The sequence below is a fragment of the Amia ocellicauda genome, chromosome 9 (genome assembly GCF_036373705.1).
Source record: "Amia ocellicauda isolate fAmiCal2 chromosome 9, fAmiCal2.hap1, whole genome shotgun sequence".
NCBI classification, from domain to species: domain Eukaryota; kingdom Metazoa; phylum Chordata; class Actinopteri; order Amiiformes; family Amiidae; genus Amia; species Amia ocellicauda.
In genome coordinates, this window is record NC_089858.1 from 10,599,688 (window position 1) to 10,612,820 (window position 13,133).

A 13,133-nucleotide genomic window follows, 5' to 3' on the forward strand; every position below is an offset into this window, starting at 1 on the left:
GGCGAATGGGACATTAGCAAATGCAGATCAAGGCGAGGAGTGCAGAAGCGGCAGTTGCGAGAGGGACAGGTGGGCATCTCTTCCACTCAGTAACAGGGTTTCTTCTTTGACAGAGAACCGTTGCCAGGGTGCAGGGCCTCAGCAGTGATGTCAGAGGGCCAGCAGGGGGGCTGGCAGGCCGGACTCGGGCACTGCGATTGACATGCACACCTGGAACCCCCTTGCCCTGTCTGAGGTTGAAACACTGTCCTGCAGGTCACATGGGGCTCCATATTTACACAACCTCGACAGACTAGTGCATCTCACTCTGAGCAGCTTGACCGACAACACTGTCAATCTCAATTGATCACAATTAAAACCCTGTATTTCCATCTGACAAGGGGGAGAGGGGGGTATTTTAAGCCACAGATATACTGTTAGAGACATGAAGAAAGGAGTCATCATCCAAAGGCATTTATTGGTGTCAAATAGCAGGGTTGTCATTCAATACACAGAAAATGACACTAGTACCTTTGCAAGCAGTGTAGCTCGAGATGAGTGGCAGCTCAATTGCCACCGACGCCGAAAGATGCTGTCAATAAAAGACAACCATGTTTCCATAATGATAACACAAGCATTCATACAGGTTAATTTTGTGTACTCGTGTTGGTGAAAAGAAAAAGACGACAAGATTTAATAAAATCCAAGACCACAAAACATTTAACATTCTGCCTTTATTTTCTCATTTAAAGAAACGGTTGACACTTCCAAGAGATTCAGCACTTTTATTTTCAAGCATAAATTATGGCAGATACAGTGACAAACAGCAGATCGCCATTGTGATTTTGCTACGTATAATTTCATAACACAGAGCTAGCAAACACATATCTACTTTAGCTGTTTGTAAACGGCTTTTCCTAAAGCACATTTCAGTCACAGAACTTGCGTACAATCACCATTTTACATTTTTTTTGTTTTGTTTTTTGACGTTTATATATATATATTTATAAAAAAATGTTCAAACTAATCTCTAGAAGAAACTTTCCTTGGTATCATTTTACATGTCATAAGAGAGCAAAGACAGGTAAACCAGATCTGTCCCCTTGCTTCCACTTACATTTACTGTAAAACTGTGAAAAAATAATATTTACAGCAAGATATGCACCACTGCATGATAAACCAGCTTGTGAAACGTAAAACTCTGCTGTTGCAAATTTTTAAATTAAGGGAAACAAAAATGTAAACACAAAACAGGCTTAAGAGCCCAACATAGTTACACAAGTCATAAAATGGTTTATATAAGAAAAAAAAATGCATATAGTTTTACTATATTCATACATTCTAGTATGTGTACATTCAAAACCAGTAAGCTTTGATCATACTCAAGTTAAATATCAAGAGTTAAGGGCCTTCGTCATAGATCTTGTAGCACACATTCAATTTATTTATTTATTTATCTTCAGATAGACTACAATGTTATCTACGTGCCTCTTTTCTGTAAGTGTTCAAAGGACTCTGTGCAGCTCGTGGGAAAGACGTGTAAAATATTTAAAGTTCAGCGCTTAATTATTTGTGCTTTACTTGGTCCGAAATCAGATCCTATTCTATTTTCAGGTCTCAACAAATTTAATTTCCAGGTTTCTAATCTTTGCCACGCACCCTTGCACGCTGCATGCATTCTCTGGCCTACATATTTTTAACAGCAATGTTTTTTTAAATGTCTTTCATTTTTTATATATAATTTTACTTAAAGGTTAAAACACATCCACAACTGGTAAATGGAAGTCATTAGATGTGTTAGACATTTTTATGTGAAAAAGCACCACGATATATGGCTCTTACTTGTGTCATTTTTGGACATTAACATTAACATGTAAATACATAAATAAATGACAACAACAACAAAAAAAAATTAAAAAGCTAAAATGTAGCTTTTTAATGTGCAGTGTGCTGCAAAATGTTTATTAAATTGCGCATTGTAATACAGTATGACTATTTTCTCTGACTTAATTGTGTTTATTTTTAGCAAGTAAATCTACTTAAATCTCTACCTACATATATTGTTGATGGATGTTTTTACTATGAGGTGGGCTACAACATGAGAACATTACAGAGGTAAGATTTAAAATGAAGAAACGGTGTGTGAGGAGGATAGATAGGATCACTGGTCACTCCAATTTACAGGATTAAAAACCAAACAAGAATAAATAAAACCAAACTGATTGATTACATGGATAGGCAGATAAATCCTTTAAATGAAAAGTGTTCTTGTTCATGTTGTGAATAATATAACACAGTGTTACTATAGAAGCATCTTTAAAACACATGAATGGAGAGGCCCTTAACTGAAACTCTTTAGCTTTTGATATTCACAATAAAGTGTGTGAGTTTTGTTAATGTTCCGTTTCAGTTTTAATTTAACTTGCCTTGACTTTTAATCTAACACGGTGGGGTAAGTACACAGACACCGTTTCAGCTTGGAGTCATATGGAAGGCTTTAGAAAGAAGTCTGGAAGCGTCCTGCGTAGTATATTTTGATAAATTACAGGAAGGACTTTATGTATATCTGGGAATACACACATGCAAATTATTATAATAATAGACAAAGTGGGTCATTGTCAATGATCTGGTTTATATACAATGAACATGTTTGCAGACATTCACACAAAGATGCATGGAAGATTTATCCTAAAATTAGTTTCTTCCCATCTACAATCAAATACAAATCACAAGTACATTTTGGTTGTACAGTAATCACTCCTTCTAGTGCTCTCTATACGTTTCAGAATGTGTTGTAATTGGCATGCATAAGAAAATTAAACTGCCTCTTTGTCACTTGCATTGCAGGGACATAGACTAGTAAAGGCCTGGTTGATTAGTGACTGTTTTCAATCTCGCACCCTGAGTTAAATATTGCTAATGTAGGTTTGTGCTTCAGTATTACAAAGTCATGGAAGAAATCTGATTAGCTCAGAGCAGTGGGGTGAGATGTCAAAGTTTCTGTCTAGTAAGTGTTCTCATTCAACTGTAGATATGGAAATTCTGGTTTTTGATGCGCAAAAATAAAGTTAATCTCACCCGACGCAATTAAGATTTAATAACTATTGACTATTTTTTTTAAATAAATCAATGCTAATTTCTTTTAAGCTCAAAGCAAAATGCCTGCACCATTATTGCTGGTTTTTAATCATTGTCAAACATGCAATTTATTATTTTTATTTACAGTTAAAAAAAGAATTATGTACTGAATGAATATTCCTTTATTCACATGCCTTACTGAAAATATAGAAATCATCTGGATCATACCCTCATCACTCTCGCAACAAACTGATCAAAACAGTTTTGAAAAATAAAATTTAAAATAAGCTGCTCATGTAAAGCTTGATTTGAAAAAATAAAATAAAATAAACATTTAATCCATCTAAATAAGCAAAAGAAAATGGAAAACTAATCTAGTTTCATATGTACAAATTAACATTTAAACATCATTTATTATCTGGCTATATTAGATTTTTATGGATGATTATCTACAAAACAGCTTCTGACTAGAACAGAACACTACAAGCTTATTTGCAAAAAATGCCATTTTAATTGCAGTCTTCTTTTTTTAAGGCGGAACCTAATGCTGTATTTGAGACTGCTGAGCTATTCATTCAGCAGGGAAGCTCTATAGAAACGCCTGTTAAAACAGCAGCCTCACATTTCTCTTATAATAACAAGAGCTGCCTCACCGAGTAAAAAGTGCTTGGCAGAATACAGATTTATTTACCGTATTTCTGCTTTTCCTTATAAGTTTATGGAAGAAGCCTCCTACTTTGTCAAAGGTCTGGATAGTAAACGCTTATATCCGTCTAACTCATCTCACTGACAGACCGAGTCCACATACCAAGACGAATCCTAACCAAACCCAGCACTAACAACAAACGTCAGATTCCTTCCTGTGTTACCCATTTTCCTATTGTGCCTCAAAAATGTACATTTGTAAAACAAAACCGGACAATGGTGTTATTGCTAGTTTTGGAGTCAGAACAGAGCGTGCATTGTCTCTCAGGAAGCTCTTGTAGCAGTCCCATGCCCCCCCCCAACCCCAATATATTTCAAATATCTGACTTTTACCCCAGAATATGATCTAAACCGCAGCTGCTGAACAACCTCTTCAGAAACTTTGGAAAACAGAAAGTACCAACACACATGCACTCAAAAACCCTACCCTTACCTTTCACTGCAGTGTTGGTAAAGTAAAGCCCACAAAATGGACACTTAACTAAAAGTACCCAGCGCAGTACCTGAAATTGATTCAGAAAAGCAGGTAAGCATGCGAACGTTCAAAGAAGAATTTAAATTTTAATAAAACATATCTCAGACACACTGAAAAGAGAATAATGATAATAATAATAATAAAAAAAGCATTTGGTAAGCTGCAATACAAGGTCTTTAAAGATCTGATTAGTTTCCCATCTAAACCTGAGATTTCTGTGCCTTAATAAAATTAGCCTTCATTAGTATCAGGTTTTAGTCTGCAAAGAGCTTGTACAGTAACTGCTATTGCTATAATGAAATTATCTGATGCAACCGGAGTGTGCCTACACTGCATACAGGTTTAATATTTTTTTCTTTTTACATATACGAGGGAGGAAAAGGGCCAATTTGCTTATTTTGTGACAGCTAAGCCTCAGTCAGCTCCACAATTTCACCCCAGGACAAGCTGCGAGAGCCAGGGGGGAAGTCTCCGGAGAGAGGTTCAAATTGGGCGAAGTATTGAGGAAGGTGTCGTTCTTTTGCTGTCCCCCCCAGATTACTTACCCTCCCCAAAATTTTAACTGCAAAATAATGAAATTAATACATTAGAACTGGAATGATGTCTGTTCTAGTCTGGCAAGATGCATTATCTCAAATACAGAAAAGCACCTGTCATTTATGGCTTCTGACTTCGGCTGGGAGGTAGAAATTTACGTAACGTAACGAGTGACCAGGAGATTGCCTTTGGGCGCCAGTCTGAAGACGGCATGCTAGGTGAGGAATCAGTGGGGCTCTGGTATTGACTTGCCTGTCTGAGCTGTTAATCAAACCTATTCACCATCAGGCACATATCATTCCCCTCACTCTGCTCTTAAAAGATTGGTTTGTTAAATGTTGTCTGTTTTATTTCTTAATGTATATAATGTGTTCTAAATTATCACAGAATAAGAAAGTGGTTGTGAAAATACTTCCTGGGATAAGAAATGAAATAACAGGGAAGAATATTGATGTGACACCATTGTAAAGCTCTAATACTTCCTCAATTATTATTTACTTTTGTATTTTTAAGCAATTTTACCAAAATACTACTATTATACGGTGATTTGGAAATTCTGTCAGCCATTTAGTTATGCCAACCACCGTTTCACCCGGAAACTTGGCTTTTATACCTGTTTCTGGTGAAAGTACAGACATGTACAGGGTTTGGATTCTATAAACAGAAAACTGGGAAAAGAAGAATATATTATGATGCATCATAACTTTAAAAAGTGACTTTTCTTGGGGATCACTTGAAGGCCTGTGATTACATGTTATGTATATTTGAATTAATGTAGTTGATTTACCCAGGAAATTCACATACAGAGACTGTTTCCAAGATACATAGTGGGGATTGATGTTTAGCGGCTTCAGCCTCATGACACCTAACCACGATTAATAGAGCAATTAAACAAAAAGACACATGCACCCAACTGAAAAGTCATTGTCCACGATCAGCTGATAGAGATGCTAAACATGCTAAAATAATTTTTAATAACAAGGAAACAAACAGAACCACATTTTGTTCTGATCAATCTATAATAAAAAACAAACAAAGCACATAGGAAATAAGTAGAATAAATAAAGAACTCTAGCAGCAAAATAAATGTTTTTCTACGTTAATTATAAAATATGAGTCCGCAGCTTAATGTGCTTTGTTGCACTGGGTAAAACGAGTAATTTTTTTTCCCTACCATGGCCAATTTTAGAGCTTTGTTAAAGTCTTGTATTGGTATCACAGCGGCGTGCACAGTGCTGCACTGTTATGAAGAATTATGAAATTACACAGAGTAGTGACATATAATAATGTGATGGATGAGAAAGGCTGAGAAGCCAGTATTATTCTAAATTTGTCAGCTACACGACAGTAATAGGTTTCTTTCTATCACAGGGGCACAGGGCTGCACATGCAGAAGTGTCCTACAGAGAAAAGATATTCTATGTAACTGGGTCATTTTAGGACATGCAATGAAGTGGTCTGGGAAGTCACCCACACCAGCTAACTTCTATGCTTTGCAAATATGTTTTGAGGTTCTACATTGCTACAATATCAACACATTCGTAAGGTGTTGTGCCAGTATCAGCGGTTTCTTTAAAAGGTAAACGAGAGGTTTACTGGGAAATGTGCTTTCAGCTGTTGTACATTAGTGAGAAGGTCTAATACGAAGTGCTCCCTTAAAGGTGTTCCTTAATTGTGCATTGATACGATTTGCCGTAAACCAAAACACGTGAGGAATTCCACGGGGTACTGTGCTCAGAAAACATTTCCTGTAAGATCAGATATCTGGATACATTATTAAAGGCAAAGAAAATAACATATCACTGTCATATTAGAAAATCATATTTCTACAGATAGGTTAATCAAAGTTTACAAAAATGATGGTACATTGTGACCCATAGATTTAAATTTAAAATTGCTTATATAAAATCAGAGCTGAAAGCTATATGCTAGGATAATGATTACATATATTTTGCAGCACTAAAATCACTAGTGTGTATATTATATATATATATATATATATATATATATATATATATATATATATATATATATATATATATATATATATATATATACACACACACATATAAATATATAATGATAAAACATTATCACACATACACGCACACACTAGTGAATATACAGTTAAACTGAAATATTGCAGTGCTCTGTCAGGTCAGACTTAATTGAACATTCACATTTCTTCAAGTAAGCATTAGCTAAAATTCAGGTGTATTGCTATATAATAAAGAGAAAGTTCAGCATTCGGTTAAGCTGAAGTCAAATTAAGTATTGCTTTTCCTTCATGGGATATGCCATTCTATGGAAATGATCAAAGGTATGTTTTCTTTTAACCATTATGTCAACTTCAGTGACCTGCAGTTTTGTTTTCTTTTTTAGTTTTTGTATTTCTAGTTCAAGACTGATGAGAGAAGTGGGTAAAAAGTGGGTTTTGAGCCACACAACCTGATGGTTCTAGAAGTCAGAGAAGAAATCTTGAGGACCCAAGTGAATAATAAAAGGTGCGATGGTCCGAGGCTGGTAAAAGGGATTGTCAATGAAAAAACCACCTACAGTGAGGAGAAGAGCAGAGAGGCAGAAACTGCGGGTTAATTTCCAGACTTTGTGGAAGCTGATACTCCATTTAGATTTCTCTGCTCTTTCAGCTGTATGTGGGGTTTTCATTGCAAAAGGGGCATCTCAGGTTAATAAAGACATCAAAAACTGAAGTTGCACGGTTACCACTTCTGACAAAAAAACTTGTAGCTCATTCATTCGAAATAAAGCAGAGAAATGTAAAAAAAATATGCAGCAACTCGGAGAGTTTATAGACAATGTGGTTAGTAACTCTGAACAGACAAAAAATTAAAAGTGACTTTGGATAAATAGTATTATACAATGGCTGCCATCATGCTGTGAAAAAGCCAGGCTCCGTTAATTTACTTGGAAAGTGGTTCGTTTTGCAGGGACAAATGGGACTGTTTCAAGAGAGAGCTTGTTCCACCATCAAGATCATTGTAATGTTTTTGTTGAGTTTTTATTTCTTTTAACTGCCCCCTCCACCCCCCACCCCATATGAAAGCACTGCAAGCCATCTACTAATACCACTCTGAGAAAACTCAAATCTGCATGGAACCACAGTGCAAGAAATATTTATTGAAGACACAAATGGCTAACTCAGCATTGCTTTTTCACATCAGTGATGGTTCTGCTTCAACCGCAGGCCAGCATAAACACGTCATTGACAAATCAATACCAGCTTTTAATGAATTGAAAAGCAACCCCCTTTGCCTTGTTTCTGATCAGTTTAATGGCAAAACCTATATTTACAATCTACTGTTGTTAGGGTAGATATGGAAAATTTTAACAGGTTATCACCCGCATTCGAGATAACTAAAATAATAATTATAATAGAAAAAAGCACCAAATAATAAAAAAAGCTTTGCAATGTCAATACCGACTGCTGCAAGGTAATTCATCCTCTTACATATTCATGTGTATCAAATAATTTACGTATTTCAAATAATATTTATGTCAAATAAAAATCATGGTTTTAATTATACATTTACAAACTACTGATGAATTAACATACACATGTTATAATTGTTTTATCAGTGTAGGGACATAAACCAGAAAGGCCTGTCAATGGTCTATTACATCATTTTAGATCTCCAGAATAATTTCTTAAACACTGAAAAGAAAAATAAATCAACACGGGTATTTATGCTGGCCCATGGGTGAGAAGAGTTCACAGTTCACAGTAGCACTCAACAAAAAATTGGGACAATTAGGTAGCATTTATCCATGGGGACCTTGTTGCTGCTTTAGATTCTCCATTTTGTGGGTGTAGTTTACACACTATTACGGACAACCTGTCTCCACGGACAGACCCGATGTGTAAGCGCAGATTCTTTTAAGAAAATGTAAGAGAAGGCCACAAGAACCAAGTGTACAGTCAGTAAGGAAATCAAACCCAGAACCAGGTATCAGGCTAAGTGAATTCTTCTACTCCTACATGGTGCAACTTGGATGCCTGTCCTTTCATAGAATAGCCACATTTCTGGCCTCAATTTTCCATTAATATTGCATTTATACATTTTTTTTATCACAAAACAGAGATCTGTGTTGGACTCCGTAGGAGGAATATTTACTAAGCTTGTGCCAAGGTGCAGAATTCTAATACAATAATAAATATATAAATGCAAAACAGATCATATCTCAAAAGTAGAAAAAAAAAAAGTGTTTCAACTCCTCTTGCCAGTGTTGAATAGGGTTAGATGAGTTGTAAATACTTAATAAATAAGGCTCAAACTGAGCATATCACTGACATATAAAACATGAAAGATGCCACACCCAGCACTATTCAATCCCTTTTAAGATTGTGTCACAATTATATGGGATTAGAACTATAAATAATGCAAAAAAATATTTAAGTGTCCAAGCACTCAAATCTCCTTGATTCTAGTTTTATCCATATAAAATTATAAACCAGGCAGTACTCAGCTGTTGTAAGAGAACATGTTTTATTGGTGATCTGCGGTTTATAATTCTCTATACATCCTTCACAGATTGAGTCACTTTTACAGAATATTGTGAGGTTTGTGTAAGTTTCATTTTTTTGTAAATCTTTCCTACAATAACAACAACAAACAAAAACAAAATAAAATAAAATAAAATAAAAAGGCTGGTATAATTTATACTCTGAGAATGAGGTAACATTTCACAGTACGCATCCTTCAAGTTTTAAAGAACTTAACCTGCAGTTTTATCTGTAAAAGTGAAAAGTCGTTAGAAAATGAAAGCACTTTACAAATGATCTGCTGCTCAAGTACATATTCCCAAGAAAATGTGGAGTTGAAAAAGGAAAAAAAGAAAAAGGAAAATAAAATAATCCCTTCAATTTTTTTTTTTATATTTTTTTTTTACAGTTTTATGTTGGATCGAAGTGAATTTGATTCGGGCATTGTGCTAAAAGAATGAGTAGTGGGGAACAGGATATGCTGGGAATTTCATGACTGGTAACAGAAGCATTCTCTTGGGCAAACCTACAGAAAGAAGAAACGAAAAGGACTCCAAATAAGTTCAGTGGTCCAATAGATCAGGTAAAAAAGCTACAGTTGTGTTACTATTCATCTTTCCAACTAAGCCAATCAATACAGTTATCAAGGACAGCACATCACCAGAGAGAGAGAGAAGAGAGAAAAGAGAGGGGAGAGAGAGAGAGAGAGAGAGAGAAAGAGAGAAGGCAGGCATACTCGTCCAGAATATAAAGCAGAGCAGCCGCTGGAGTCAGGTGGATGTTTATCTGTCCTGAACACATCGAGAAATAATGTACATCTCAATGGTTTCCCTCTCATATGGCATCTCACATAAAATAATCAATTAATAATCTGTTTACATCTATAGACAAATTAGTGTTATTGTATTTAAACTAATCATACAGATAAATCTAAATATATATACATTTTTCTCCCCTGTTCAAATATTTAGCTTTGTCTCATTATAATTACAAATGTTCATCTGAACAATGCTACCAATGCTAAAATATTGTTATAGTACTGTGTCTGTATGTATTTTGTTTACCCTCCAAGAGAACAGAGAATTGCTGGAAACTAGTCAATTCCTTGGGTTAAACACAAACACACACACAAAGACCAATCAAAAGTCATCATCACTGAGCAACTACATGTATGTTCTGGATCTAGCAGAATTCTGGACTTCTACTCAAAAGGTCCGGCAACAATTCACAACGGGCCATGGACCGGCTCTTTCAAAAACGTAACAGAAGAACGCTGTCAGGCACTGGACAAGTGCAAGTGAATGGAAAAGACAGATCTGGAAAGATGAATGAATTGAGAAAGGCTGTTGATTTTTGTTGATTTTTTACTGTCAAATGTATTTTCAGTCTAAGTTCTTGTGGCCTCAGTGACGTGTACTTGTTCAGGTTTGCTTTCAGTCAGATTGTACCTGTTCTTCCGTTCTGTTTTTCTTACATTCCCATTAAGAAATCACAAAGCAGCAACAGGAGGTAGTATTTAACAGCATTAGATGACTGTAGTGGGAATTACCAACATGCAACAGCTTTTAGAAGCAATATAGACACATCATCTTACAGCCAAATACCAGACTTACTTCATTGCTTCGCATCACATAAGACACTAAAGGAACAAAGTCTTTATGTGAGAAACGGTGACAATAGCTCATGGTAATGATCTGGGTGTGTGGCACACCTGTCCTCCCACCAACAAACCACAGAGTGAATCGGAGACCAAACTCTTTACGCACCTTAATCCGTGTGCCCAAATAAAGACACACCATATCACAGTTTTCTTTTGTCACCATTTGCACATAAGGCTCATTCAAAGCAACCAAAAAATACAATAATAATCATGTTTTCCAATGCCACTTTTTATTTATTTCAGTAGTGTCTAGGGTATTTTCCTTGAAGCCTTTACTTGAAAACTAGCTTTTAAGACTAGTCTAATGTGTCCTTTTAATAGAAAAACACGACCTGCAGTTATATATGGTAGTATGTTATTATAGGGTCATAAAAGCACATACACAAGTGCAGTTAATAATATGAATTGATATTGCTTCCTCTCTTGAAAAGACGTTTTCCCTGCTCATGGAAAGAATTTGACTATTCTTGAATACGGCACTTTAGAAACCAACATTAGGAAGTTTAAAGGGAAATGCCAAAACCTCTGTGTCTGCCACTGTATTACAGCTGGAAGCTCCAATCCAGTAATTCAATTTTAAATATTTATCGTCTTATTTTTCCATCACGCTGAATGTCCGTAAGGCTTGTGGCAGAGTGCAGAAAGATTTCCTTAATATCTGCATGGAGCTCAGCATGCAGCACACATTAACCTCATTGTGTACGCGGGCTGTTTACCTGCAACCGCACAGTGGGGAACGCACTTTAGGAATATTGTGGGTTTGATTGTGCTCTAGGTGAGTTCCCTCCCGTCTAAAACTACTTCTACTCAATAATAATCCATGGCATGGAACTGACGACCTGGGACATGTGCTGGGTCCACCGGTTTGCTTTGAATGGAGTATATATTGGCTGTAAGCACTAGGACTACATTTAAGAATAATGTCCAGAATCGTAATGGAGGGGAGCAGGCAGATTAACGAGCAGAACTTCGACAGTCAGGCAAAGCTTAGAAAAGGCTTGCTCCAACCACAGTAAGAACCAAAAGGTTATGATAGGGTTTTTTTTTTTTATTGTTATTAGATTCTAAAATGTGCCTTTTTATTTGCAAAGGTTTTATTTTGGACTGCCATTTATTCAGCATTGATAGGTGTTTTCCACATTACACCTTGGCATTTTGTACAGATGTCTGTGCATTTCATGTACTAAACAGTAAGGAGTGTGTACGTACCGTAGGCAGGCGTGGCCGCCGCGGCGCTGTAGCCGTATGGTGTCCCGTAGCCTGTGAGCACAGTAAACTTCAGTTACTACAGCGTGACGTAAAGGGCTTTATCTCAGTCAACTGAGCTAGACTACTGAAGCATTTCCTAAAAACAAGATTTCAGATTCACAAATACACGTAATGCAATCAATCAAAATCAATGCCGGTTTTAAAACTGTATTAAAAAAAAAAATCCTTCTTTCCAGACTAATTTTCAAATGGTTTAGATAACAAGCCTGTTTCAGTCTTGACAGGGCCACAGAAGCACAGCTGGAGCAACACAGAGATGTGGGCATGAGCAGGTGTCATGCAAAACTAACATATATTCAGTATGCATGCCAGTACATAAAATGAATGGGGAAAAAAATCTATTTAATTGAGGCAGTTTCGTGGTGAACGCATCAGTGGGCCTCTATTGCAGCCATGCTCTGTCCCCAACCAGGGACAGTCTGTGGCCCCTGATCTCCAGCTGTCCTACCTGGCGTGACGTATCCTGGTGCAGTAGCAGCACTGACAAACGCCCCTCTGGTAAGAGCTGCTCTTCCTCTGCCCCTCACCGCCTGAGCGGCTACTGATGCAGCCGTCACCACTGCCCCTTTAGTCTGGGGAAGAGATGGGAAAATGGGTTACCACACGCATCCATTGCACTGCACTATCCACGGTGACCTGGACTGTGACAGGAACAAACAACCATTCATCTCTTTCTTTTTCTGTTTTTACACTACTTCATTTTAGAACTGTAAAATCCACTGGACTCACAGCTTCAAGCCCTTATGTGCCAAACCACTGAGCTGAAGACCACATACACAGAGCAGAGAGATAGCGTGGACTGGAAGAGACTGACAGGCCTCTCACCGATAACACTGCGAGTACACAGTGGCCTTGGCCAGACTGACAACTTGAGCTCTCAGTTAGTCATTAGAATTCACCGGACCCTGGAGAAGGCATTTATCATCACG

The 13,133-nt window shown here is 36.8% G+C and overlaps 1 protein-coding gene across 8 annotated transcripts in view; it reads right to left on the reverse strand.

Annotated features, from left to right (window-relative positions):
- Positions 1-6,815: 6,815 nt before the first annotated feature.
- The window catches only part of strbp (spermatid perinuclear RNA binding protein), a 91,774-nt gene continuing 85,456 nt past the window's right edge, over positions 6,816-13,133 (reverse strand). For 4 of the 8 annotated variants that reach the window (XM_066713096.1, XM_066713097.1, XM_066713100.1 and 1 more), the window contains 3 exons: positions 12,653-12,776; positions 12,145-12,195; positions 6,817-7,326 (listed from right to left, as the gene is read on the reverse strand). In XM_066713096.1, coding sequence (XP_066569193.1) covers positions 7,232-7,326; positions 12,145-12,195; positions 12,653-12,776 — 270 coding nt within the window. In that variant the 3' untranslated portion in view covers positions 6,817-7,231. Of the gene's footprint in view, positions 7,327-9,262; positions 9,802-12,144; positions 12,196-12,652; positions 12,777-13,133 lie in introns of those variants that run through there. The other 4 variants (XM_066713098.1, XM_066713102.1, XM_066713101.1 and 1 more) reach the window with 2 other exon arrangements.